Source organism: Oxyura jamaicensis, chromosome 2, assembly GCF_011077185.1.
Source record: "Oxyura jamaicensis isolate SHBP4307 breed ruddy duck chromosome 2, BPBGC_Ojam_1.0, whole genome shotgun sequence".
Classification (NCBI taxonomy): domain Eukaryota; kingdom Metazoa; phylum Chordata; class Aves; order Anseriformes; family Anatidae; genus Oxyura; species Oxyura jamaicensis.
In genome coordinates, this window is record NC_048894.1 from 15,436,401 (window position 1) to 15,462,121 (window position 25,721).

At 36.9% G+C, this 25,721-nt stretch overlaps 1 protein-coding gene across 9 annotated transcripts in view; it reads left to right on the plus strand.

The window, feature by feature from the left end:
• The window catches only part of ARHGAP12 (Rho GTPase activating protein 12), a 77,508-nt gene extending 52,219 nt beyond the window's left edge, over window positions 1–25,289 (plus strand). For 3 of the 9 annotated variants that reach the window (XM_035318829.1, XM_035318835.1, XM_035318830.1), the window contains 12 exons: window positions 2,850–2,911; window positions 4,529–4,610; window positions 7,051–7,173; window positions 11,675–11,779; window positions 12,162–12,260; window positions 14,618–14,717; window positions 15,642–15,761; window positions 18,636–18,734; window positions 20,744–20,821; window positions 21,887–22,021; window positions 22,290–22,392; window positions 22,824–25,289. In XM_035318829.1, coding sequence (XP_035174720.1) covers window positions 2,850–2,911; window positions 4,529–4,610; window positions 7,051–7,173; window positions 11,675–11,779; window positions 12,162–12,260; window positions 14,618–14,717; window positions 15,642–15,761; window positions 18,636–18,734; window positions 20,744–20,821; window positions 21,887–22,021; window positions 22,290–22,392; window positions 22,824–22,998 — 1,281 coding nt within the window. In that variant the 3' untranslated portion in view covers window positions 22,999–25,289. The other 6 variants (XM_035318833.1, XM_035318836.1, XM_035318831.1 and 3 more) reach the window with 5 other exon arrangements.
• The last annotated feature ends 432 nt before the right edge of the window (window positions 25,290–25,721 follow it).

The window sequence follows — 25,721 nt, forward strand, 5'->3', positions numbered from 1 at the left end:
CTTACCCACAGAGTTTATCGTTGTCAGTAAATGTTTGTAGGATCTGATGTCTTTATTTTTAACTTCTATTTTTCATCTGCTTGAAAAGATGTAGGAATCATGAAAACATTGCATAAATAAATCCTGGTCTTTTTAATAGGATATACACTGGGAGGAAAACCTAAGCTTGCTAAAGTCTTGTTTTGAATGCTTAGATGTTTTTGCTTCAGTTTAAATTGTAAATGTGATCTTTTTTTTTTTTAAACAGTAGGGGATACTTCAGAAATATATATATATATATTTATATATATATATTTCTTTTTGCTTTAAGCACTGCATTGCAATAGCATTGAAATGTGTGCCTTTATCAGTTTTAGCATTTCTTTAGTGGGTAGCTCAGGGCATTAAAGGCAACTAGTTGTGTTTCATTCATATGCTGCACACAGAGGAATGGTTCTCTGGCTTATTTATGCCGATCCATTCTTACAACTCTTAATACTGCTTTCCACAATGAAATTAGCATTGCTTATTAAGCAAGCATAGTCAACAGCCTTACAAGCAATTCTTGCAGCATATGTTCTATTTTCTTTAAATATGTTTCAGAAAAATTTTCAGACCTTGAAATATTAAAAACTGGATTTTTGTAGCAGAACTCACTTCTGGCTTTAGATAATAGAAAAAAATTCTGTGTTTTCTTTAACCGTCCCTGGAACATAAATATTACAAAGAAGCTCTTGAATTTTTGTTTTGATCCATAGACTTTTCTTCTTTTCCCTAATTAAATATTACGTTAATTTTCCCATTAGTACCCCAGGTGTTTCTGCTAAGTTCTGTGTTATGATACTTTTTCTGAATAGTTCTTCTTTGGAGCATTCCCACAGGTTCCATATGTAACTTGTTAATGCCATAGAATGTTTGAGAAAGTGGGCATGGGTTGCTCGAACACTGCAAAAGGTAGTAACAGCCTGTTCCACTTAGTAAAGCCAAAAGTTTGTTAGAAGGGTGGAACACACAGGACTGCTAGTGGTGTTCTGCATGGATCATGAATAAAATGATTTAAAGAATTTACTAATTTTTCAGGGAGGGGAGGGAGATGTGACTAATTTCTTCTGTTGAAAATTCTGGCCCAATGGAGACCTTAGATTAAGAGTTGCAGTGGCTGATGGATCAAAACAACATATGAATCAGTAGATAAGTGGTGTTATCCTTGGAAACATCCCCCTTGTTTTATCCACGCTGCATAAAACATACAGATAAAAGCTGTAAGATTCCTGAACTACAGATCAGACTCTGGTAAGAGTACTGTCAGAGTTTTTGAGTAAGAAATTTCTATTCTGTATTCTGCAGTTCTGGTCCACTTAAATTTGAGATTTAGAGAGAATGTTGGAGAGAATATATCTTCTGTTTTCACTGGATCTAAAATTGAGGACATTTTTGTTATGGTAAAGCTAATTTGGATCCTTTCCCTAGTTGATTATTCCAACTAATAGCTTAGTTCTTAAATTAGGAATTATTAAGAGCTATTACTGAAAAGGAATAAATTAAAAAATAATTTAAGATTCCTTTAGTGCAGTTCACGGGTAGGACAAAGCTGGGGTGACAGGAGAAGATGATAGAATTCATTACCTCATTTCAAGAGAAACAAATAGTACAATTTTACAATTCCCTTTTTATCCTAGAATATTTTTTTAAACATGCCTTAGTTTTCTTATTCTTCTATAGAAACAAGAAACATTCACTCCTTTGAAACTTGAAAATACCCCTCTTGTTCAATGTTCTTCTTTTTCCACCACTCACTGCCGGATCTCCAAATTTATACAGATGCATACAAATATAAATGATTTTCATCAACAAGACATAACTAAGCCAATTAAAATTCTAATGTTTTGCTTGGGGTTAGGAAAAAATAAGTCATTAAATGTTTCACTCATCTGTTTTGGAAATGAATATATTAATATGAATTAATAACGAATATTATCCACAAAGATGATCAGAGGGCTGGAGCACCACGCCCATGAAGAAAGGCTGACAGAGCTGGGGATGTTCAGTCTGCAGAAGAGAAGGCTCTGGGGAGACCTTGCAGCTTTTTCTTACAGGGAGCTTGTAAAAAAAAGATGGAGAGCAACTTTTTGCTTGGGTAGATAATGACAGGACCAAGGGGGAATGGTTTTAAACTAAAAGAGGGGAGTTTTAGATTAGATGTTAGGAGGAAGTTCTTCACTCAGAGGGTGGTGAGGCACTGGCAACGTTGTGGATGCCCCATCCCTGGAGGTGTTCAAGGCCTGGTTAGATGGGGACCTCAGCAACCTGATCTGGTGGGAGGTGTCCTTGCCCATGGCAAATGGGAACAAGATGATCTTCAAGGTTCCCTCCAACCCAAGCTGTTACATGATTCTATGAACATTATTATGCAGTTCAGGTATTGTTTATTTAAAATATACAGCTATGTTAAAATAACTTGGGAGAGTTCTGTCAAAGAACTTGGGCTGGCTGTTTGTCAGATACCTCTTCTTTTAATAAAAGACAAACACAATTTTGCTATTACACAAATTATTATATCCTTGTTTAAAATTTCCAATGTATTGTACCACAAAGGATTTAAGTTTGGCTTGTCAAAAGAACCTAGGCCATGAAGAAAGAAGGCTTTTAACCTCCTTCATGTTGATACGTACTTTCCCAGAGTAATCTTGACTTTGCTGATCTCTGCATATTTAAATATAACTTCAAGAAACTGCCATATGTAGCCGTATAACATGTGCAAAGATGGCTTGTTCCCAGAAATTGATTATTTGAGGGATTTAATTCCGTGATGTGATGGCAATGGAAGCAGATTTTCTTTTTAATGCATTATGCCTTACTACATCTTACAGGGTCAAGAGAAGTACGGGTTATTGAATGTGACGAAAATTACAGAAAATGGGAAGAAAGTTCGGTAAGTCTTGGAGTTCTAGAAGTACATGTACATAAGACTTTGTGTAAGATATCTGACTTCAATATTAGGACAGCATTGAGGCCATTGCAATTACTTATGTTAGGACAGCATAGAACATTTTGCAATTTTTTAGTTTTTCTCTGAATTTCCCTTAGACTCTCCTGTAGGTTGCATATCTCCTTGTCCCAAAGTGAAGTATGTATTTTTCCCAGTGACTTAATATTGGGCTTCAGGCATCCAGAGGCTTGTGTGTGCCAGGTCTTCATAGAGGGCAATGATTTCATGAAGGTGTACTGATGAGAGACAGCTTTTTTTTTTTTTTTTTTTTAAGGGATTTATTTATTTAAGGAAAAATCTTTGTAGCTTATAGCCTGTCTTATTCCTAGAATAAGAGGGGTGTAAGAGGGGTCTTTAGACTTTCACTTCATCTTGTTTAATATTCAAGGCGAGTGTATTTCATGTTCCCCCTAATTCTTCCTTCACTTCTCCTGTGAAGGATTTCCTACATAATGTCTTACCCAATGTTGTTCTCCCTGTAGGTGATGAATGACCTCATTTCTAACTCACAGGCAGACATCTGCATAAATCATAATGTAAAACCGAGTAATGCTGTGCAACTTAAAATTCTAGTATTTTGCAAAGAGTCAGTGCTAAATAACGTGTAAGCGTGTTTTTTCCTCGGGTTTTATTTAGGTTGACTTTTTTTACTTTTAATTAAATTTTTATCTCTAGTACTGTGTTACAGAGATCAGTGTTCCCAGATTTTTGATATATAGAGCATACTTTTCTTCAGGATTAAATTGTTAGCACATAAGTGATCTTCAAGAGCCTCCCTGACCAAGTCCAGTGCAGATGGGCAGCAGATCTTGCCCCCAGCTTGGTTCCTAAGAGCCTGCTGGGAAAGGGTGGACAGTGGCTCACGCAAGCTGCTGCTGGTGCAGTATAATCTCACCACTTAAGTCACATCTGTTGGGAATCACTGATCTGGATTACAGGGTTGCTTTACAGAAAGATGCAGCCTGTCACTGTGAGAGCTGTTGAATAATAATTAATGTTTGGGCAGTAGGAATAGATTGTCAGGGCCTGTCAAACTTTTTTTTTTTTTAACCTCAGGACAGGTATTCAGGCACAAAAACATATCATCAGACAGCTGGAACAACTGATTTGTTCTTTTTCCATATCTTTTAAGACGCGTAACAAGTATTTCATTGCCAGTGTAAATTAGCTTATTGCATACAAATGGAACAGTTGCATCCCAGTTAGATGTGATCAGTCAGTTTCAGAATTATGCAGTACTTTGGCACAATCTCCCTAGTACACAGTAGGCTGAGCATTCCAGATTAGCCCTTTTGAAATTATAATTGTATGGTATTCCTCCTGGTAAACTGCCTCCACTGCTAATTAGCTTTGTTTGATTTAGATTTTGATGGTCAGGCTGGGACTATTAACATATGTTACCTTCTACAAATACGCTAGCAATTAAGACTTACTGATGGCACTAATGACTGTATGTATGGTTAAGTTTTATTAACATGCAGGTCAACTGGGCAACACTGATAGCTTAAATATCTGCTTTCAAAGTCAATTTATCATATGTTTGTTTACAAATATTTACAGGAAGAATTGGATGTCATCATGGGCGGTATTACAAGGTTCATCACTGCTGTTCACTAAAACCCAGGGAAGCGGAACTGGCTGGGTAAGCTCAGGAACAAATCCTTGCCTCCATTTAAGTGTTAATCGCATAAACCCCAAGAAATGAAAGCACTGTTTGGGCTTGAATACCAATATATATGCGTAATTTAGAAAAAAAAATAAATCACAATGTGTGAGTATGGGAGGTAGAGTGGGGAGACTGGAGAAGTTACCAGGAAAATAGTTGTGATGTAGAATGAGAAGAAAAACAGATGTACTTTCTTGTAATTCAGAAACATTTTCACGTTTAGTAAGTATGAAACAGATGAAGAGGTATTCAGGTGGTCAATAAGCTGATTTGTTTTTGCTGCAGACCAGGTATTTTTGTGTTCCTTACTAGTGTGTTTATCTAAACAGTTCTTTTGCTTTACTGTTCTAGATATTTTGTATAGAATACAGATAATTTTTGATGTGGCACACGTAATTAAAGTCTGACACTGACACTTGGCTTATTGCATTGGAGTGTTTGAATAATAATATAAATAAAATGACTGTCTGAAGTGGTATTGGTAGGCAGCAGTGCTTTGAACTTACGGGAGAAAGTGTACGTTTAGTATTGTTGTCTTTCTGTTTAGTGGTTGCCTTGTTGAACTCCTTGTTTTGTTTTATATCTGTGTAGTGGGTGACAAGTATTTGTATCTATTCTGATGCCTGATAAAGACCTAAAGATAAAATATCACACCAAATGTGTTATCTATTCAATTTTTTATATCATTTCTAGTTTAATAGCACTATAATTAAATTGGCTATATTTATCCAGCTACATTCCTACATTAATCAGTATAGAAATGGTTCATTAACTATGTCTTAATTACCCACTTTTGGAGGTCTGATACTAAAATTGTATGTGGATCTCCTATAATACCTCAAGATAGGTCAGATAAAGTGTTGGTTATTCCAGGATATTGTCATGCTGATTCCAGCAAATTTGCTGATCTTTCAACTTGGCTCACTTTCTCCTGCTACACTTCTTTTTGGACAGTGAGTTGATACTGACCATTCTTTTGTAAAACACTGAGTTCATTTCAGAGGTGTAAATGCCATTTTTCTGCCCTTCTGTTGCTGTAGAAGAGGTGGTTGCAGGAAAATGGGTGAGAATGGATGAATAACAACATTGGGGATAGCAGAAAATGGAAATAGGGAAGTTGAGCGAGATGGTCAAGCAGACTGAAAGGAAAGGGAGGAAATAGAATTAGGATTAAGACATGGAATAAAGTGAGCTGTGCTGTCTGTCGCAGAAAATGGGCTTTGAGACCTAAGGAGGTCTGCCTGTGCTGTAAGTGGGCAGGGGATGAGGATGTAATGCACAGAAATATGAATAGAAACAAGTATATCCAAAAGTGACTTTCACAACTATAAACATAGGGACACTGGGTAAATATAATAAATATTATTTGTGAGAGAAATATTAAGAAAACTTGTAAACTACTTTTTAATATATAAATTCCATAACAAAATATGTTGAACAAATATTGGAGGGTTTTTAAAAGGTGAACATCAAAGTAGGAAGTACTGGGATCAGAAGGCTTAAAAACTTCCTCCCTTGTCTTCCTTCATGCTCTTCAGTTATTGTCTATTGCTCAGTCAAGTTCAGTTTTATCACCCTACTTTATGAATTGGGAAATTCCTGAACATTCAGGGGTGAGGTTTAATATTAAGTCTCTGAACACAAAGAATACTATTATTATAGCAATAGTGATGTTTTTATTCTAAAATTTCTTAATATTCTTGATCCAAATTTAGCTGTAGATTAAAAAAACAATTAACAATATGTTGATTATATCATACTGTTCATGAGTGTATGATACAGTTATGAATGGATGTGTGCCTGTCTGAATTATCCATAGGAGATAGTCATGCAGATCTACTTATTGTTTAAGAAGACTAGTGTTAGTTGTGTTACACCTTACAAATACAGTCATTCAGTGAAGAGGGGAAAAAACAGTTATCAATTCTGATAATTTAAGTGCAGCAAAAAGTACCACGGTCAGTATCTGGTAAGAATATTTCTGTGTGAAACTGTCAGGTATGTGGCGTACTGTCAACTAACTACCTGACACTGTACACAGCTTTATTCAGTTCATACTGTTCATGTCTATGATTAAGTCGAAAATGTCAAGGGAGAACATCTTTCGAGGGCTGTGTGTGCATACTTACCCTGTTTTCTAAATGTGTAAACATTCAGCACACATTCTTTTTCATCTTTGTATAGGAAATTTTTTTAGGATGTTAAAAATTCTGCCTCACACGTCATAAACTTGGAACTGTATCAGTATTTCAATAAGGTGGAGCCAAGTCTAAGTCTGACATGTGAGAAGAATTACATTTCTTTCATCTTAAGAGAAGAATATTTGTTTAGCAGTGGTCTAGTAATTGATATAACCGTATCATTTTTTGTGCATTGTTTTGTGACTTCATCACTTTTCTTCCTTTTTCTCATCAAGTCATTTTGCCAAGTGGGCTCAATCCCTGAGCTTTTGCTCTCGCTGCTTTCTTCTTGGAAAAATGCTCTCAGTCGTCGACCTGCTGTCACCTATGTAAACTCTGACCGAGTTTCAGCTATCAGTGTATGTGTTCTTGTTGCATGTCTCTTGTCGCTGTAAGGCTATTTGCCACTAATCTGGAAAGTAAAGCCGAACTTTTTCCAAGTTTCATCTCTTCATATAACATCTTATGAATACTATTTGTTATTTTTTCAACTTTTTTTTTTTTTAAAGGTAGAAATTAACAAAAGTGAATTACAATAATCCTGTAATTGTTCTAATAGAACAAACTACAAAGATTGTCTGGTTCATTCGTGCCAGAATTATATTACAACCCCAAATATAATTATAACCCCAGATTTGCTTACTGTTTGAACCATTAGTGTCTTGACTACTAAACAGCACGATATAAAATATCTGTTAAAAACTGACCATTTCTAATTCTTTCTAACACAGCTAATTTAGGATGTTTGTAATGTGCCTATAGTGCATTTGATACAGGGATGCACATGGTATTGGTTAATTCTAGCTGTAATTGAAATACACAAAAACAAATTGTATACATTAAAAAGCTGAATGGAAAACTCAATGTTCTGGCTATATACTACATATAGGAAGCAGATCTAAATTTGTAAGACTTCTTAAGTATAATGTAAGCATTTGTGGTTAGTCATATTTTGAAGTGTAGCTGCCAAGCTTAGAAGTGGTACTTACCAGAAACTGGCAAATGCAGGTAGCTAATACAGTAGTTTGTCTAAGGTGGATGAGGAGAAATTAATAATCCTCTTTGTAGAAGAAACAAACATGCTTGATGGGCTGTAGTAGTTTTTGACATCTTAGTTCTGATTATTGATATAATTAGAATCAAACTAAAGGTTTCATTTTAAGTTATATCCTGAAAGCATTAAAAGCGGTTTCATTTATTTGCCTTCTTGAGGACTAAAGTATTGGTGGTCATTAAAACTGTTTTGGTTGTTGGCTGTATTCCATGAAGAGTGGAAAGTGCTAAACCTTTTGAGTTTAGGTATGATTCCCGAGACTCCTTCAGTAGTTGAAAAGTTCTGTCTCTTGGTGTGAATGAGTTGCTGTAGCTACTGACAGATTTTAGTGTTGGGGCTTCAGAAATCATGGGAAATCGTAATTACTGAAAGGTTTCATCTATCAAACTTCTGCAACAGCTGCATGTCACCAGTGTCAGGTATGGTGGCAGTAAACCAATAGTGGGTAAACTTCCCATTTAAAGATCAAGGAAGTAAGCAATCTTCAAGGTTGATTTGGGCAAACTGTTTACTGTGTTATACCACTGCTTATAGACAAGTGTGTGATACTTATGTTACTACAGTTCATCAGTGTTGCACGGCTGAGTATTCAGGAGCTCAGATGATTATCATAAAAGCTATTGGTAATGTAAATACTACTATTGGAGACAAATTTCCCCAAACTTCCAACATTTTGCTATGACAGTAAAGAATATCTTAATATTTTTCGTTTTTTTGTCAAAGCTGTAAGTTCTCAGTCTCTGTTACCAGACCTAAAGCAGCCACTAAAGAGCCCCACAGTACTGTTTCTGCAGTTGATTGCAGGTGAAGAAGATTTGGAATTTATAAGTTTTACTAAACTCTAATTAGGAACAGAATATTGAGAATGGCAGGTGTCATTTGTACATCTCAAAGCCTTCCTACAAGTAGTATCTGACTGTTTCCAACGATTGCTGGAATATATCACCATACAGACTGCATGGTTCCTCCTCTGGAGGCTCCCATGATTTGGAGACAACCTCTAGAAAGCCTTTTCAGTGTTTTTAGCTATTGATACCAGCACACATCTTCAAGGCAGTCCTTAAGCTACTCAGCATCTACTGCGTCTGAAGCAACAAAAAAAAACACCCTGTGCTTTCCAGAAAGTGAAAGGTATCTCTGCCATGGAAATAGCATAAGCGCATCCCATGACTACTGTTTTTTGTTCCTAGAAAAAACCCGTCAGAAGTGAATGTAGGACAACTTCCCTACACAGGACAGCTCACAGCACAGTGTTACAGACCTCTCCCCTCTTTCTGTCTCATTTCTGCTGTCCTTTCCAAACTTCCCAGACAGCTGAAACAAGAAATCTGGTAAGAAGCAGAGGTCTGCCCAGTAAGAACTGAATGTGACCTGACCAGTGCTGGCTTGACAGCTCACACTGAGAAAGCAGACTTTGTTTAGGTGGCAGCAGGTGCTAAAGGGACGAGCTTTCTTTTTACTCTTCTCAACAAAACCTGCATGCTGCAGAAAGATTCGATTGCCTTTAGCTAACCTTTGTATGCTGAGCACCTGAACAGCCATGGATTTGCTTCTGGATTTTTTTCAGGAGGGAAATGACTGCTGGCTTCTCATTTTCATGCAGCCAGGAGCAGAAAAGAAAGAAGCTCATAGGAGAGACTGAATACTAAATTTAATTTCTTTGTGCAAGGAAATTCTAAGTTTATGGCTTATCAGAGGGTAGTTTTGCAGAGAAGCTGGAGTGTTTGCTTTGTTGTTTTCACCTGCTTGGATCCTGATAATAGAGTTTTGACACTGCTCATGTGAAGGAGCTGGGAAAGAATTATTATTATTATTTTTCCTGCTCAGGGAAACACGGCTTTTGTTTTTTGTGTTCTGTGCTCCTCTGATATGCTGTAGGTAGACAGCCAGAAAACAATGGTAGAGTGCAACAGTGTTTGACGTAGCACTGGGATCTGTCACCTGGAGTTCAGCGAACTGGACAGTATTGCAGGGCAGGAGGGAAGCTCTCCTTTTGGTCAAAACAGTAATGACTGCTGTTTGTTAACTTCCCCTGTAGCAGGTCATCTCTTGTGCTGCTCAGCATCATGTGGGAGGTGTTTGTAATAAATCCCTTGATCTTGTAGAGAACTTTGGCACTGGTCTGCTGTCTCCAGTGGCAAGCTCTGTAAATCTTTTTCTTGTCTTTTCCAGCATGCAACAAAGCTGTAGGCTGTCAGGTGGTGGTGTGTGGCTGGTGCGCTGCAGTTGTGGGTCTCCTTAATAGACAGCTGTTGCACCGCTGCTCATGATTGCAAGAAGTGTATCTGTCCAACATTTGTTTCTAGCTTCTGAGAACTCCATTTCTGAACTGGACTACCAAAAACTATTATGAAATATTCTTAGATGAGATATCTGAGAATCAGGGTAGAAAGCAGAAGGTTTTTTCAGACATTAGTTTGCATTGGGTAAATTAGAAATATTCCCCAATTCTGATATTTCACACGTTAAGTTGTTTCTTTCCATTCAATGCTTAATTGCCCTTAGGAATCAAACAGGGAGATTTTCTAGTGGTAAACAGCCTTTCTAAAACACAATTAGCATTAATTAACATCCTTGCTGGGAATTTAATCAGAAGCAGCAGATTAATTCTGTTTTCTGTTTTTTTCCTCACTTGGGATATGATTGTTGTGGTACAGACTGCAAGCCTTGTGTTCACAGCAAGGAGGTTGTCCTGAGGCTCAGGTCATCCTGAGCTCTTGCAGAAACATCAAATTTATTTTTCTTTTCTTTTTGGTTTCTTTCCAGAAATCAAAAAGAATCTTTATGTTGGATCAGATACTACATACAGGCTGTCCTCAGATGTACAACATTAAATTTCTGTACTGCAGCCACTTGACAGCTTTTCCTGTTCATTTTTTTGCTTATTTTATTCACAGTTGGAGCTTCTTGTTTGTGTGGTTCCCTAAATTGGTTTCCTTGAGGAATGATATTTCAAAGCTATGTGGTGTATGCTGAAACCCTAGTAAAAGTACTTGGCTTTAAAAATTCGCCATACCCAGCATAAATGTACAAGTAGGAAGTAAAAATAGCTCCCTCATGCGTTCCTCGATTGTTAACCCACCAGCAGCCCTTCAGAATGCTTTTTAAAATCACTTTGCTTATTTGCTGTTTTTCTAAGTAGCTAGACAGTGAAATTGATCTGTGTTTACTTAGCAGGGTATGCTCCAGTATCGCATTAGAAGCATTAAAGGAAAACATCAAATAGATTTAATATAGAAAGCATCATTGGAAAAATTTAAAAAGAGTATTTGTTCTGAAAATGTAAGGACTGAAAGTGCTTTTTCAGTGCAAGAGGGATGTATTGTGTGTAGTGATTCCTATCTGGCAAAGCTACTGTTTCTGGGGGGATTTTTGTTTTTATGTACTGCTGTTGTTAACTGACAGAGTGATTTGTGTTTGCTTGTGTTAGCCTTATTTCTTTAAAACCTGGGACTTTTGACTAAAATCAAGCTGTAATCAAAATCTCTATGGACATCTACTACTTTAGACAGAAAAAAAAAAAAAAGCTTCTGCTAGAATCTGGCATTTAAAGGGATTGAATTTTAAAGTTAAAATTTAGACCGAGCAGTTTCTAATAGGCATGCTTAAAGATTTTTTTTTCAGTATTTTTTTTTTTTGGGGGGGGGGTTTCCTGGTATCATGTCAGTTGGTTTGTAGCAAAGTGCTGTATATGGGTTCAATCGTTCAGGCTGCAAATAAAGTGCTGGTTTGTTGCATTTAGAGAATTGCAAGGCTAATTGTTAGAAGCTTTTTTCTCTTTTCATCATCATTGTTCCTTTTTCCAGAAGTTTGGTGTCAATCAGTCTAAGCCAGAATTTACAGTGGATCTCAAAGGGGCACTGATTGACTGGGCTTCGAAGGACAAATCCAGCAAAAAGAATGTTATTGAGGTAAATTATTTTACTTAAATGCAAAATTATAGGCACTTCAAATGACTTCAGAAAGTGTCTCTAAGCTTAACGTAAACTTAGTTTAGTTCAATTAGTTCAATTTTCTGCATTTCTTCTCTCTCAAATGTACATGTATGTTTTTTCTAGTACCTGCAAGGTACTAGACTAGACTACAAATGTCCATTCTTGCATGTCTGCATAGGCTATGCATGCATTTAAATTTTAAGCAGATGTTTGTACTGCTTTCACTGATCGTTGAGTAGCTATGTATCATCTAAAAGTTGTGTCAAGGAGATGTTTAACTTGGTTTAGGTAATTTCAACTGGGAGTTCAGGTAAGTTTCTCAATTCTGATGACATCTATTTTTTTTGTTTCTTTAAAGCTAAGAACCCGCCAAGGAACTGAGCTCTTAATTCAGTCTGATAACGACAGCTTCATTAATGAATGGTATAAAGTTCTTAACTACACCATCAACAATCAGGTATGTATTGGAATTGTGAAGGTTCTGTTTTCAAGGTAATACTATTTAGTAAAACGATTTATGTAACGACTCCAAGTGCTTCATACATATCTTGTTTCTTCATTTTTCTTGACCATGGGCTGGTGGTTGAGGATGTGGCAGTTTCTGGTGATGACAAGTGAAATCTAACTAATAGTGACAAGGGAAGAAGAATGGTCCACTGGACTAAGGACCAGGAGGTGTGGAGTGATCTCCAGCTCAGCAATGAGCTTCCTGCTGTGCCCAAATACTTTTTCTGTCTGAGCAAGCTGAAAGGTTCTGACAGGAAGTAAAAGGGGGAAGGACTGCCAAGGGAATGCTTACCATAGTGACTTACCTTAGTCAGCATCCGTTACTGCTGTTCAATTAATAAGACTACATTAAAGTGTAAATCAAAAGCCGTGGCAAAATACTGTGTTATAATGCCAACTCCTTATCAACAGAAGGGTGATCAAGCATTTGCTCTTGACTCTGCTGAACAAGATTGTACTATCTTTGAATTCAGAAGTTGGAGGAGGCATTGGAGAAAATATTACCCTCAAATTGAGTTAATGCACGTTCTTAATTTGTGTAGCTACAGGTCTGGCTCCTTCCCAGAAGAGCTCCATTTATATTGTCATCTCCAGGCAGCCGATAATTAAAGTTGATGCTTTGTCAGTCAGTGGCCTTCATTTCTCTTAACCCTTGATAGCGTTTTCCACCCAAACACAGCAGGTTAATACCAATTGTTTAGTTTCTTTGTGCTCACAGATTGGGCCCCTAAACTTCTGGTTCAAAAATGTCAAGACTGTTAATAACAGGCAGTCAGTCACTCAGCAACACCTTCCTCCTGTCTGTCACACATAACACAGCTGCAGACACTTCTCCCTTGCTGAAATACAAATGAAAATGGAAAGGCTGCGATACAATTGAGGCAAGAGTAGGCTATTACGTATGCTGAGGAAGTAGAACAGAACATAACTTCGAAATTTATCAACCCTAAGGAGCTTAGAGGCCTCTTGAAGAGAATATTGTCCAAACGATATCAATGATGGAGACATCTTCAGGAGGTCCAAATGATGTCAGTGACAGAGATCCGTAGCAGGGACATTAACTGAACTGCTGAATGTATTGAACTTTGACATACAAAAAATGCTATCCAAAGCTTTTGAAAAGCAACAAGGAATTAGTTTTTTTTAAGTCTTCTCAACCCAGCAAGTTAAAATGCAGCCTGATTTATGTCATGAATAGTCATGTTTCTGCTCATTTGGTGTGTTAAAGTACACAACCTTGCATTATTTTTAAGATGCGAGGCACTTGTAAGAAAAATAGATTACTGATGTTTTTGTAATTGCATAGAAATGAAGTCTTTCCGCTTTAGTAGAAGAGCGGTTAGAAGAACTCAATTACAGAATGAATATTTTGCACTGAGACCAAAGAAAATTTCTTTTTCTATTCCTTTTCTATTTATTGATTTGTCTGATGTCATGTGCAGTGTAGGCATAAGATTGTAGATAGGCAGTTGTACAGACTTCGGTGTCTGTCTCCACACTACAGCATGATTTACATTTTTCACTTAAACATGTGTGTAGTTTTTTTTATTGGCGCCCCCCCCCCCCCCAAATATCAAAGGGTGGTGAGGCCCTGGCACAGGCTGCCCAGAGAAGTTGTGGATGCCCCATCCCTGGAGGTGTTCAAGGCCAGGCTGGATGGGGCTTTGGGCACCCTGGTCTGGTGGGAGGTGTCCCTGCCCATGGCAGGGGGTTGGAACTGGATGGGCTTTAAGGTCCCTTCCAACCCGAACCATTCTATGATTCTATGAATTTGCTGAGAGAACAGTAACACATAGAGCAAGGTTTTTTTGGACCTTGGAATACTTACTGTGCTGGGGTGAATTCAGTGTATGTTCTGACAGTGAAGAAGTTTTCCAACTGAATGTTCTCTTTTCTGTCACAGAAAATGTTAGTTAGAAGTTACAGATAGGGTAAATGTTCTAGAAGTGGTTTTTAGACCATATAAACCAGATGCTTCTGTAGTAGACCATATGAATAAAATAGCTGTTGCTTGCCTACTGATTTGAGGAAAAAAGTCATTTATTAGTTTATGTAATTGAGGTTTTGTCTTTATTGGGTCTTGTGATCAAATAGTTTCTGGCAGAGTTACTCAGTGCCAATGAGAATGGTATAATATCAGATACCAGCTGAAAGATAACTTTCGCATCTAGAGTTCAAGAAAGAACCAACTGAATATTGTTAAGGGGGGAAATAAAAAGTATATTGTAGAACTGTCTTCATGTAGTGTGTTTTAATGCTATGTTCTATAAATTGGTAAACTGACCTCTGTTGTCTTAAATCTAATAGGTAGAGTCTGATGAAGCTTTAGAAGATGAGGTACCAGATTCACCTGGGGTAGAAAAACAAGACAAAGAGAAAGAGAATAAAGACTCTAAGAAACTTCGTTGTGAGTAGAAAATTCTCCAATAATTGATTTTAGCAATGAAAAAAAGTCTTCACTATTAAGAGTAAATAGAAAAGAAATGAAAAGGACATTTAAGAATGAAACAACTCCAATTTGTAAAGATGCTTTGATACAGTTCCTTCTCCACCTTGGAGACAATTACTAACTTTTTATTCATGTTTTCCTAATCATACTTTAAAACTAGGAGAGAACAGGCAGTAGTGAAATGGATTATTTTCAAGGTGCTGTCAAATGTACAGAGGTAATCAGATGTTTTCTCTGACTCTTATGAATGGTATGGATTAAGAATCTTTTTGTCCTGTTACCTATTCAAAATTGATTTGGGTAGTTTTACTCATTTTATTTGTGGTACAGCACCTGCAAATATTTTCACTTAAACGTCAATTTCACTAAGTTGTTAGTGATGTTATTTTGTCTTTCTTACAGAAACTAAGCATTTTTAATCACACCTTCAGGGAAATTTCTTTTTGCCACAAATTTCTGTCTGTGCAGAGAAATATATTAGACTATTTTCAATATTTTATTTCTGGGCTTTATGTAATTTACAAGAAAGTACTTATTTCATGTAAAATACTTAATGAATGACAGGACTGGTTTTGAAACATAACTATACAATTTAAATGCCATGTTTAGTTTATATGCATGTAAATTACCTTTTAGTTAATTTCACAGGTAGAACTTGGTTTTAGAAGTTTTATGTGAAAGGTTATTGTCTTGGCAGTTTGAAAAGTGGATGCTATGTGCAAGGAGTTCAAAAAAAAAAAAAAGGAAAATGCAGATGCAGTGCGCATTTGAATAGTTTTTTAATCTTCATGTGTTTTTGAGATTTTTTTCATATTGATTCCTTGGCAGAGAAATTCAGTGTTGGTTTGTGGATATTAATGCGAAGTGCGTTTCTGTTTCCAGCAATGAAAATACCTAGCAATATAGATTCCACAGATCAGAAGAAGACCAAAACGAAGCTAAAGAAGTTTCTTACACGACGACCTACATTACAAGCTGTCCGTGAAAAAGGCTACATTAAGGGTAAATGAACTTTTTTGACAAAGGAAATAATTTGAAAAGCTGAATTTCATAGTTCAAGTGTAAAATAGGGTTTAAAATGTCTAGTTTTAGAGTAAAACACATGTATATAGCTGGCTTAACAAAAGTCTTGTATGTATAGTGGAACTGGTGTGTGTTTGTCATTCCTCTGAGCAATGCTGTTAGCTGCTAAACTTGATGAAGGATGTCCTCTTCAACTCTCATTACTGGCAAAACTGAAGTGGAAAATGAGAGTTAAGGGACCTATATGGACTTTGAGTGTTTCTGAGCTAGAAAGTCCATTTGGTCTGCAGTTCTGAGCTGGAAATTTTGGATAGCCAGATAATCATTCCTTTATACAAGGGAAAGGAAAGTTGAGCACGTGCATGTGCTCATATGTTTCACAAGGGTGTTCTTAGTCTGAATGGAACCAGACCATCTTGCACCATCTCATAAGACAGGAGATAGTTAGGCAAAAAAAAAAAAAAAAAAAAAAAAAAGATGAGGCTAAAGGAATCTTAACTCTAATACCCTTTTTCCCTAACCTTTTTCTTTGAATGTATACATTTTTTTTTACAAACAAATGTTTGACAACACATATTCTCAAATGCAATTTTTGAAATATTTGATAATTTATTATACTTTCATCTGTTACACATGTAGAAACTCTGAAAGAGGTCAAAGTTAATGTGTTTGTGTAAATTTCTTCTTGTTAATTTCTGGTGCTTACTGTAAAACTTCCTTTGCTTGTTTGTATGCTTTAGCAGGACTTGTAGGTGGTGCTCTACTAGGGTCAAAATAGCGTGTGGGTAGGCAAATAGCCCAAATCTGACTATGACTTGCCTAACTGCATACTTAACAGATGTGCTTCTGTTGCATGTGGCATTTGATATATTTGTGTATCTGCAAATATAACTTAACCGTAAATTATGAAATTTTTGTTTGGGATAAGAAGGCATTATTCCCAGACTTGGTTCTGTTCTGCTTTACAGCTTAGAATTCATGTGAATTCTCCATGATATAACTTCTGACATTAGCAATGGTGAATGCTAAGTCAAGTTTAATTTGTACGCATGCATGCTGATGATTGGATTTTTAATAAAGATATTAAGGAAAGAAGAGTTTGTTTTTATTTAAAAGCATGATGTAAACTTACGAAGTTGGATCTGCACTGTACAGTTTTATGTTTACTGTATGAGTGAAAAATGCAGAGGTCTATTTAAAGGCCTAGTGTACTTTTGTGTCTGCTACAGAATAAGCTTAGTAAATGATGACTTGGCAAATGTAATGCGAGTTGAAAAATGAAAAAATTTAGGAAACGGGCTTGAAACAGCATGCATTAAGCACAAAAGTAACTGCTAAAGCTTTGGTACATGGAAAAACAAAATTACAAAAGCTACTTTTAAGATGGGAGGAATAAATACAATTCTGGTACATGTGGGAATTATTAAAGTCAGAATCAGTTGTAGCAAAGCCTTTTGTTACGTACTACTATTTCCTCCTGCTACCTAACCGGCATTGTTTTACCTGCTACGGCTGCTTGCTATCCTGGCTTTCTACTTCATGGGCTTTCTCAACCCTTTGCTACTGTTTCTGCTTATACAGCTGGCTGCATGAGTAGCAGCAGCGGGAATGAGGTGTTTTGGGTCACTGACCTTATATGCCTACAGCTAATAATATCATTATATGCCAGTTTTCATACTGTATGGTTGGTTTGGTGTGCTGTTTGGATTTCCCAAAGTGCTTGTCAGATGCAAGTGTTGCTAGTGAATCTGCCTAAATTTCTAAACGTGATCAGTGGGCTAGATGCTATGCATGATGCAAATGCAAGAGCAGTTTCTCTCTTGCATAAGCTCTGAAGTAAAATGTACTAGATATTGCAAAGATGGTCACTTACATGCCATGTTTAAAAGGTAAAATAAAACTTTCTTCCCTTTAAGAGTGTGAGCTTTGCCTCTCTATTTCAAGACCTTGTTTCAGTCTCATGCATCTGAACCTGGAAGGTCATCAGTTACTTGACTGTCGTTGATAAAACCATAGAAGTGGGTCTGGGAAAGATTTCAGTGCTAGCATACAATCTGAACAAGAGGAGTTCACATGTTGATGGCACTTACTAAGACATTACAAGAACATGTTCTCTGCCCAGGCTGACTTTTGTTTTCACTCCAGCTGGACAGAAAACATTACACCTGGCTTTTGTATCATTTTGAGGACAAGACTCAAAATGATGTCCTAATATATGGACTTTACCGATAAATACCTTTATTGAAATTCCAACCGTGTGGCCAGGTTGCATATACATAGTCGCACTTCAGAGCTCTGCAATATAAAGGTTCATCATTTACAAATCTATGTCAGAACTTAGTCTTTAACTCCTATGTTAAAGCCTTTCTCTGTCAATGGATGTGTAATGCAGGGTTAAACAATAAGTGTGATGGAGGATGACTTTTTACTTTTTTCCCCACAAAAATCCACAAAAGCATTAATTTTGGTTGAAGTTCTGTATCTCTGTTCAGATTGTTTAGCGAAGGTTGCAGTAAATGTATTTTGAACTTGGAACAGGAATGAAGTACAACAGAACATTTGAATGTTACACTTCCCATTACAGTAATGACTATGACTCTTTCAAGTGTTCTTCTGGATGGATTAAAATTATTTCAGTACTAAAAGTTCCCTACTTATGCTTGGGCTACTGTTGACACTTTCTCACTGGGAGCTATTGGAAACGCTTTTCAAACCTTTTCCCCCTTTTCACTCTAATAGTGCGACAATTGTATCCAGTAGCCTTTGTTCTTTGTAGAGGTTTGTTTTAACCTGAACTAGTTCTGTCACTTGAATCCTGTTCCACTGTAAATCAGTCTCTTTACTTGGTTCCAGATCAAGTGTTTGGTTCCAATCTCACCAGCTTGTGTCAAAGAGAAAACAGCACGGTGCCAAAGTTCGTGAAGCTGTGTATTGAGCATGTTGAGGAACATGGTATGGTGAATTTTTTTGTTTGTTTCCAAATCTCTATTGCTCACCACACTGTCTAATTCTGAACACTTTAATCTGTAAAATGCTGTAGATTACTTAAGGAAAATAATCTGAAATCTGTATCTGTAGTTAGCAGTGAGTTTTCAAGAGTGCATGGGTGGGTAGGTGGGGAGAAGAGAGGAAGTCTTGCATCTGAGGAACTGATCTACTTAATATCTTTCAAGATGAGGAAAAGTCAGTCTCCTAACAGTAAGGGTCTAAAAGAGGAGGGATTACAAGAAGTAATAGAAGATCTCATCTCATCAAAATTTTCTTCCAGGTGAAGAGAGACTGAATGCAACCTTAGTTTCTGAAAGGTTTAAGCATGTTTACAAAGTCACTTATATTAACACTTCCTTGAAGCGAACTTATAGAAAAAAAGTGGTGTTCTTGCTTTGTATAAGCTTTGGCTGCCAGAAGAGGAATCTATTATTTTGATCTCCTTCAGCCTCTTAAATGGATTGCTGTGTGAAATTTCATGCTGTTCTGGAGGTTGTCAGTGTCCACATATTGACTCAGTTTCTGCTTGCTTTCATTGAAAATAAGTTTATCCTACCTAATAGCTGGGAAAACAGTACGTTTGAAAGCTATACGTGGCATTCTGGATTGTCTGATGTAAAGGACATCTTCACTTTTTTTCTGTTGGAAATATGTTGGTCGTGACTTCTGACTTGGCTATAGTCTGGATTTGTTTCCTTGCTTGTTTCTTGCTATTGCCATTGCCATATCACCTGAGAGTGGATTTGCCATAACTATCACTGAGATATACCAGTCTGTTAATTTGAGAACATTCTCTTGAGAATCAGGGTAAGTGTTTACAAGGGAATACCGTAAGTGAATTTTAAGGTATCTTCCATGGAAACTTCATTTAGGACTTTGTTGCAACCCGTAGTCCTCTTTCTCATCTTATGGCCTGGGAGGGAATAGATAACTGCTTACTGCCATTTGTGGTCTGCAGTTTGAGAGAAAGGGGTTATTTTGCTTTGTTCCGTTTTTAATTTTTTGTATTTTAAAGACAGGACTGCAGTGAAGATAGTGGTGAAGTTTTCCTTTTTTAAATACCCAAGGGAAAGCTGACAGAAATGAACAGCTTTTTTCCCCACTTCCTCAACTTCTTGCTACTGCCAACACACTTCAAATCAGTTCTTTCTGTAAAGGAGTGACTAGTGGATTATGGGGAAAAAGGGATATGTCAGATGGTGCTGGTAACTGTGCTGTATTGCATCAGACTACTCCTTGAGGAGCTACAGGGACTGAAGGTATTCTGGCAGCACTCACCCTCTCAGTGGCACTGACTCACATGCTGCATTCAAGTGGCATTTCAATTAAATTCTTTACCTGCTAATCAATCACTTCTGCATAATTGCAGTAGCAACACAGGGACACAGTTTTCTTCTTTGCCTGGTTGAATGTTCAGTGCTGTAAAGGCAGGGGCTACCTGTTTACTTTTGAAGGCTGTTGAATAGTGAGTGTGCATGCATGTCATCCTTCTTGCAAACCGGGTCACTTGACAACTTTGAGATGCTCTGTGCATGACTTGATTTGATTTTTCTTAACCACCACGCATTAAAAAAGTTGAACATCCATGAAATAATTGATTCTTGCATGTTGGACTCTGCATATACCCTGCCCACCCATGAAAAGCATTCGAGATCCCTCTTCTCATTGGGAAAACTTGGAGCCGTTGCCTCATTTATTACCGTTCTACGGGGTAGGAAGCATAGAGATTACTTTTGAGCTTGATGTTACCAAACTCGTGTCTGCAAACTAAACCTTCTCCAGTGTGCCCTGCCCATCAAAAAACCTAGTTTAACTTCATTTTTTTCATTGTTGAACAGGTGGTCATTATTACCAGATTAGGTGGGTTGCTTTTGGTTTTAATTTTGCAGGCTAGACCTATAAGCAAGGAGTCTAATAATTTCAGAATCTGTATATACATAAGGTATCAAAATGCATTTATCCCTTTGTTTTAGGACTAGACGTTGATGGCTTATACCGAGTTAGTGGTAATCTTGCAGTGATACAGAAACTAAGATTTGCAGTCAATCATGGTAAGTTTTTTTGAACTATATTACAATTACATAGATTCTTAGATTATTTGAAGTTCATAGAAAGCTCGGGGGGGAAAAAATCTTAATGTTTAACTACCAGCTTTCATGATTGTCATCCTCAAAGTAAAATTACTTCAAAATAGCAGAAATTAATGTGTAGTAGACATAGATCATTTAAAAAGACAAACAACAAAACTAACATCCTGGAGGTTGTTCTTTCATGGAGCACAGAGGTATTGCTAGAACATAATTATGAAGAAAGGTGGTATTAGAATTCAAAGAGGGCAAAAAGATTAAAAAAAAAAAAAAACACCTGCATACCTTATAGTAAAACAGTAAGTAAGCATATTAAGTTTTCACTAGCATTAAGCTTGCTTTTTAGCAAGATTTGCCGTGCCCTTATAGTAAGGGGATTGTGAGCTGTTGTTGACTGTACTCTCGTGTAAAACTCCATGTATCCATACCTTAGTGTTTTGTTCAGTGGGAATCAAGGTGGCTTGCAGCTGGGAAAAGAACAGTAGCCCATTTACTATCTGACCACTCATTTCCTGATTAACAGGTTCTAGAACTAAATTTTGTATTGTATTGGAGTTCATATTCTCCTCTGGAAAGGGAAAACTCTCCTTGGTAAGGGAGTGAGTGGCATGCATTGCCCCACCCGGCATTTGACTGCAGAAGAGACCCTGCTTCCAGGCTGAGATGGAATTACTGTTGAGATTTCTCTTGTTGGTTCCTTTCTGAGCAGTTTGGGGCCTCTAAATTGCTGCAGGTCTCCCGAGGACTAGATTGTTTGACAGTGTTTTACCCCTTCTAAGAGAGCATGCAGTGTTATTAGAATGCAGCCATATGAATATCTCACACAATGCTTGTTCTGAAAAGTATTCTCCTAGCCACCTATAAAAACAAAAGGTTTTACACTGCTACTGCTCTGTACAAAGCAGAGAAAAGGCTGAAGGAGAATACAATCTTCACTGCTTTAACAACAATAATATGGGAAAGAATACTAAGTTATATATTAAAAAAAAAAAAGTTAAATTATTAACATTAATTATTTTTGACTCTCAGATGAGAAACTTGACTTGAATGACAGTAAGTGGGAAGATATACATGTCATCACAGGAGCTCTAAAGATGTTTTTCAGAGAATTGCCGGAGCCGCTCTTCACTTATAATCACTTCAATGACTTCGTCAATGCTATCAGTAAGTCTGGAAAACATGCATGTGTTTTTTATGTAACTGCTGCTCAATATGTGCAATTCAGTTATCTTAGCAAAAAAAGAACGTTTTGATTCTGAATGTCTTGTGAGGGTTCCCTGCGGTTGCCGGTCAGTAATACACGGGCTGGCCAGGAGGTGGCAGTATGTTCTCTAACATTAGCCCTGCAAAACAAGCTTTTAGTCCCAGTCTCTTAAATTTTATGGTAAAGATTTAAACAGAAATACTGAGGTTTCGTTTCTTCCTTCTGCAGAGCAAGAACCAAGACAGCGTGTCCATGCTGTTAAAGACTTAATTAAACAGTTGCCAAAACCAAATCAGGACACTATGCAAGTACTCTTTAGACACCTGAAGAGGTAAGTATTACAAAGAACACTGACCCTCCCTTAAAGCTAAATAATCAAATCAAAAATAGTAGGTGACAGTTTACACTGTGCTTTTCTTGCAAATGTTGGACTTGATAAATGCAATATATGGGTCTGTTCTATACAAGCTTGCAGAGCACTAATGGACTTTAGACAGTCTGTGTTATAATTGTGATACTGCACAGTCAGTAAGGACTAACTAACAGGTAATTTCTCTAACGTAAGTTAGAGAAATTGTGAGGATTTCAAAGTAAAACTCTTCTGTGGAGAAGGAAATCACAGCAGGTATATGTCTTAATAACAAGACCAGTAGTTAAATATTATGAATAGTAGTCATTTGCTTTAGACTGTTTCTTTTTTCCTGTCATCCCATCACTCTTAACACTGATGTCTTTTTGTGTGTGTGTGTTTTTCCCTTCCAGAGTTGTAGAGAATGGAGAGAAGAACCGAATGACCTATCAAAGTGTAGCAATAGTTTTTGGTCCAACCTTATTAAAACCAGAGAAAGAGACTGGTAACATAGCAGTCCACACAGTGTACCAGAATCAGATTGTAGAATTAATTCTGCTGGAATTGAATGCCATCTTTGGACGCTGACATTTTTCTCGGAGTAGTAACTGGAAGTGATGGGTTAGCAGCAGTATTCCATCAGAAGGAAAATCTCTCTGTATATGATGTATTATGTTTGTGGACCAAGCAGCAACTTGATTTTTGCACTTTTGGGAGAGGGGAGAAACAGGAGAAATGTTTTACCACTTTAATGCAAATTAAAGTCAACACTTTGGATTTCTTTGAAAAAAATCAGCGTAAAAAGTGAATTGAAAAAATTAGTTTGCCTTTTTTTAATAGCATTTGAGAATTGCAATGTAGGTTCATACACTGGATTTCTTGAAGAGTAAAGCTAGTAATCTCAAACTGGATAATCTGGAATTTAATCTTAAAATATTCCCACTTGATATGGAAAAGTTCTACCAACTGATATGAAAAAAGATCAGTGAAGTTACACTTTAGGCTTGTGTATTACAAGCGATACAGATTTGTCTGACACTTTTTCCATGAAGTTTCTGCATGCAGTGACTGTCTTAAATTTGTGCTAACGGTTTGGTTTAGTTATTCTAGTCTAATTTCTTAAATGACATCTGCTGTCCTTTTTCCTTTTTTCTCCCCCCCCCCCTCCCCAGCAACCGTTCTGGAACTTCGTAGTTGCTTTATAGAACAGCACACTAATTTCAAACACTGAACTTGTACCAGTATCCGGCTATGGATATTTGTCCTGTGGCATAACAGAAGTCATATTTAATACATAAGTTCATTTTTTTCAGGGCGTTTTCTGAGCTAGGTTTTGTGTTATACTGATTTACAGCTAAATCCTAAGTAAATACCGACTGTAACACTGTACTGAGAACTTGGTATAATGCTGTGGTAGTGGAAGTTTCTTGATGTAAATACAGGCTGTGCTTTTGACTCTTGTATATAATTCAGTTCTTGTATAGTTTAAGGAGAACGTTCTAGTCACACATTTCTAATCATGGGTAGATTAGCTGTAGTAGCATAATGTTTCCAGTTATGTCTGGGTTTCAGCAGTGAAACAGGTTATGGGGAGGGAGGGGGGACCTAACTGTGTGCACTTTTAGATGTTAATTACATTTGCGGGCAAATACCTGTAATGCAAATGGTACTGGAAAAATACTGAGTGTGCTTGCTAAACTGTTAATGCACTACAAGAAGAGCCTTTTAGGTTATTTAATATGTACAGGATACATTAGAAAAAAATGTATTATGAATTCTAACATCTGCAAATAGTGAAACTCATGTTTTGATAGATGTTTGATGGAATCCATGATGCTAAATTTAAGAATTTCTTTTTACATTAATGTAGAATAATTTGTAAAATTGGTTTTGAAAGATTTTGTTACAGGGAGCATGGTCTGCTGAAGATTTTTTTAAATGTATTTTTCTAGACTAACTGCTGTATCTGACATATTTGTTATGTCTAACCTGAATAAAGAAAACCATTAGTTATTTTGGAGTTTGCCATTCCCGCTTGAGACAACATGAACCCCATTTAAAGAGTAAGACTGGTGGATTGTACTGCTTAGCATGGACACTACTTGCGGCAAAGAGTTGTCATGCTGGATTAAAAGATGAAAGGTTACTTTATAGCCTGACAAGTTTAGGAACTTTACAGTCCCTTTCTTTAACAAGTTTAACATGAAATTCAGAGAGGGCGGAAGTAATTTATGGATGTAAAACTGTGGTCTTTAAAACATCTCAGCTCCAAACCTATTGTAAAAAAGCAGATACATTGGGAAATAATTTTGTTTCACTTTTGATCTGTTGTATGCTTTTCACAACAGAGTTCCAGATTGCAGCTAAAGGGATATGTGGTGAAGTAGTGAGGTGTAATCAGATGACTGGTACAAGAATTTCATGAGCATGAGGCTCGGATGAGAAGTCTTCATAGATAAAAGAGAAGATGAGTTACCTTGTGGCTTTCTCACTGTCTTGTTGTGGTAATGGTGAAGTCTTGTGGTTTGTTGCAAAGCAAGGTGGGTGAGAATTGTGATAGCTACATCTGTGTTGTATTTTCAGCCTCCTGTTAGGCTTTCAAACAAGAACGTTGCTGAGTGGTGGATGTGCCCCCATCTACTAGAAAATATAAACAAAGTTGAAATATGTTGTTGTAGATTATTCAAATCCCAACTTCAGCTGTAAAATAAAGAATTCCAGTTGCTAAAGGAGATAACTTATCGACAGGTCGCCTTTTCTGTATGAGTGTTTCTGTATTCAAAGAAAGAATTCCTTTTTAGAACCATTTGGTAATGAGGATGGCCATTACGCTTTCCCTTGTATTCCCAGAAAATAAAGCATTTTGTTATTACAATATATAGTATGGTTTTGTGCAGTGAAATTGTTGTAAGTTTTAATTTTCTCACTTTTAGTTTGGGGAAGTGAATGTATTTTTTTTTCATCGAAAGAGGTGCAGCTAAACACTCAAACCGTTCAGAAAGAGGAGGCTGTCCAAGCTGATGGTCTTGACTAACCTGAAATTGTGTATGTTGGCACATTGTTTCTTCCCTACTTGAAATACCTTGTTGCCTTGTTCCTACGGTTAGATTGCTTTTAAAAATCAAGAACAGATCTTTGCACAAACACAAGGAGGGAAAGCTGTTTGCATTAGAAGGGAACACATGTAAAGCCTGAACTGAGGAATAGATGAACCAGACTGGATTTTAGACTAGAATCCAATTTTAAGACAATACAAACCCTTGCAGTCATAACTGCTCAAAGGTACAATGCTAGGCATGGGTGCCACTTCA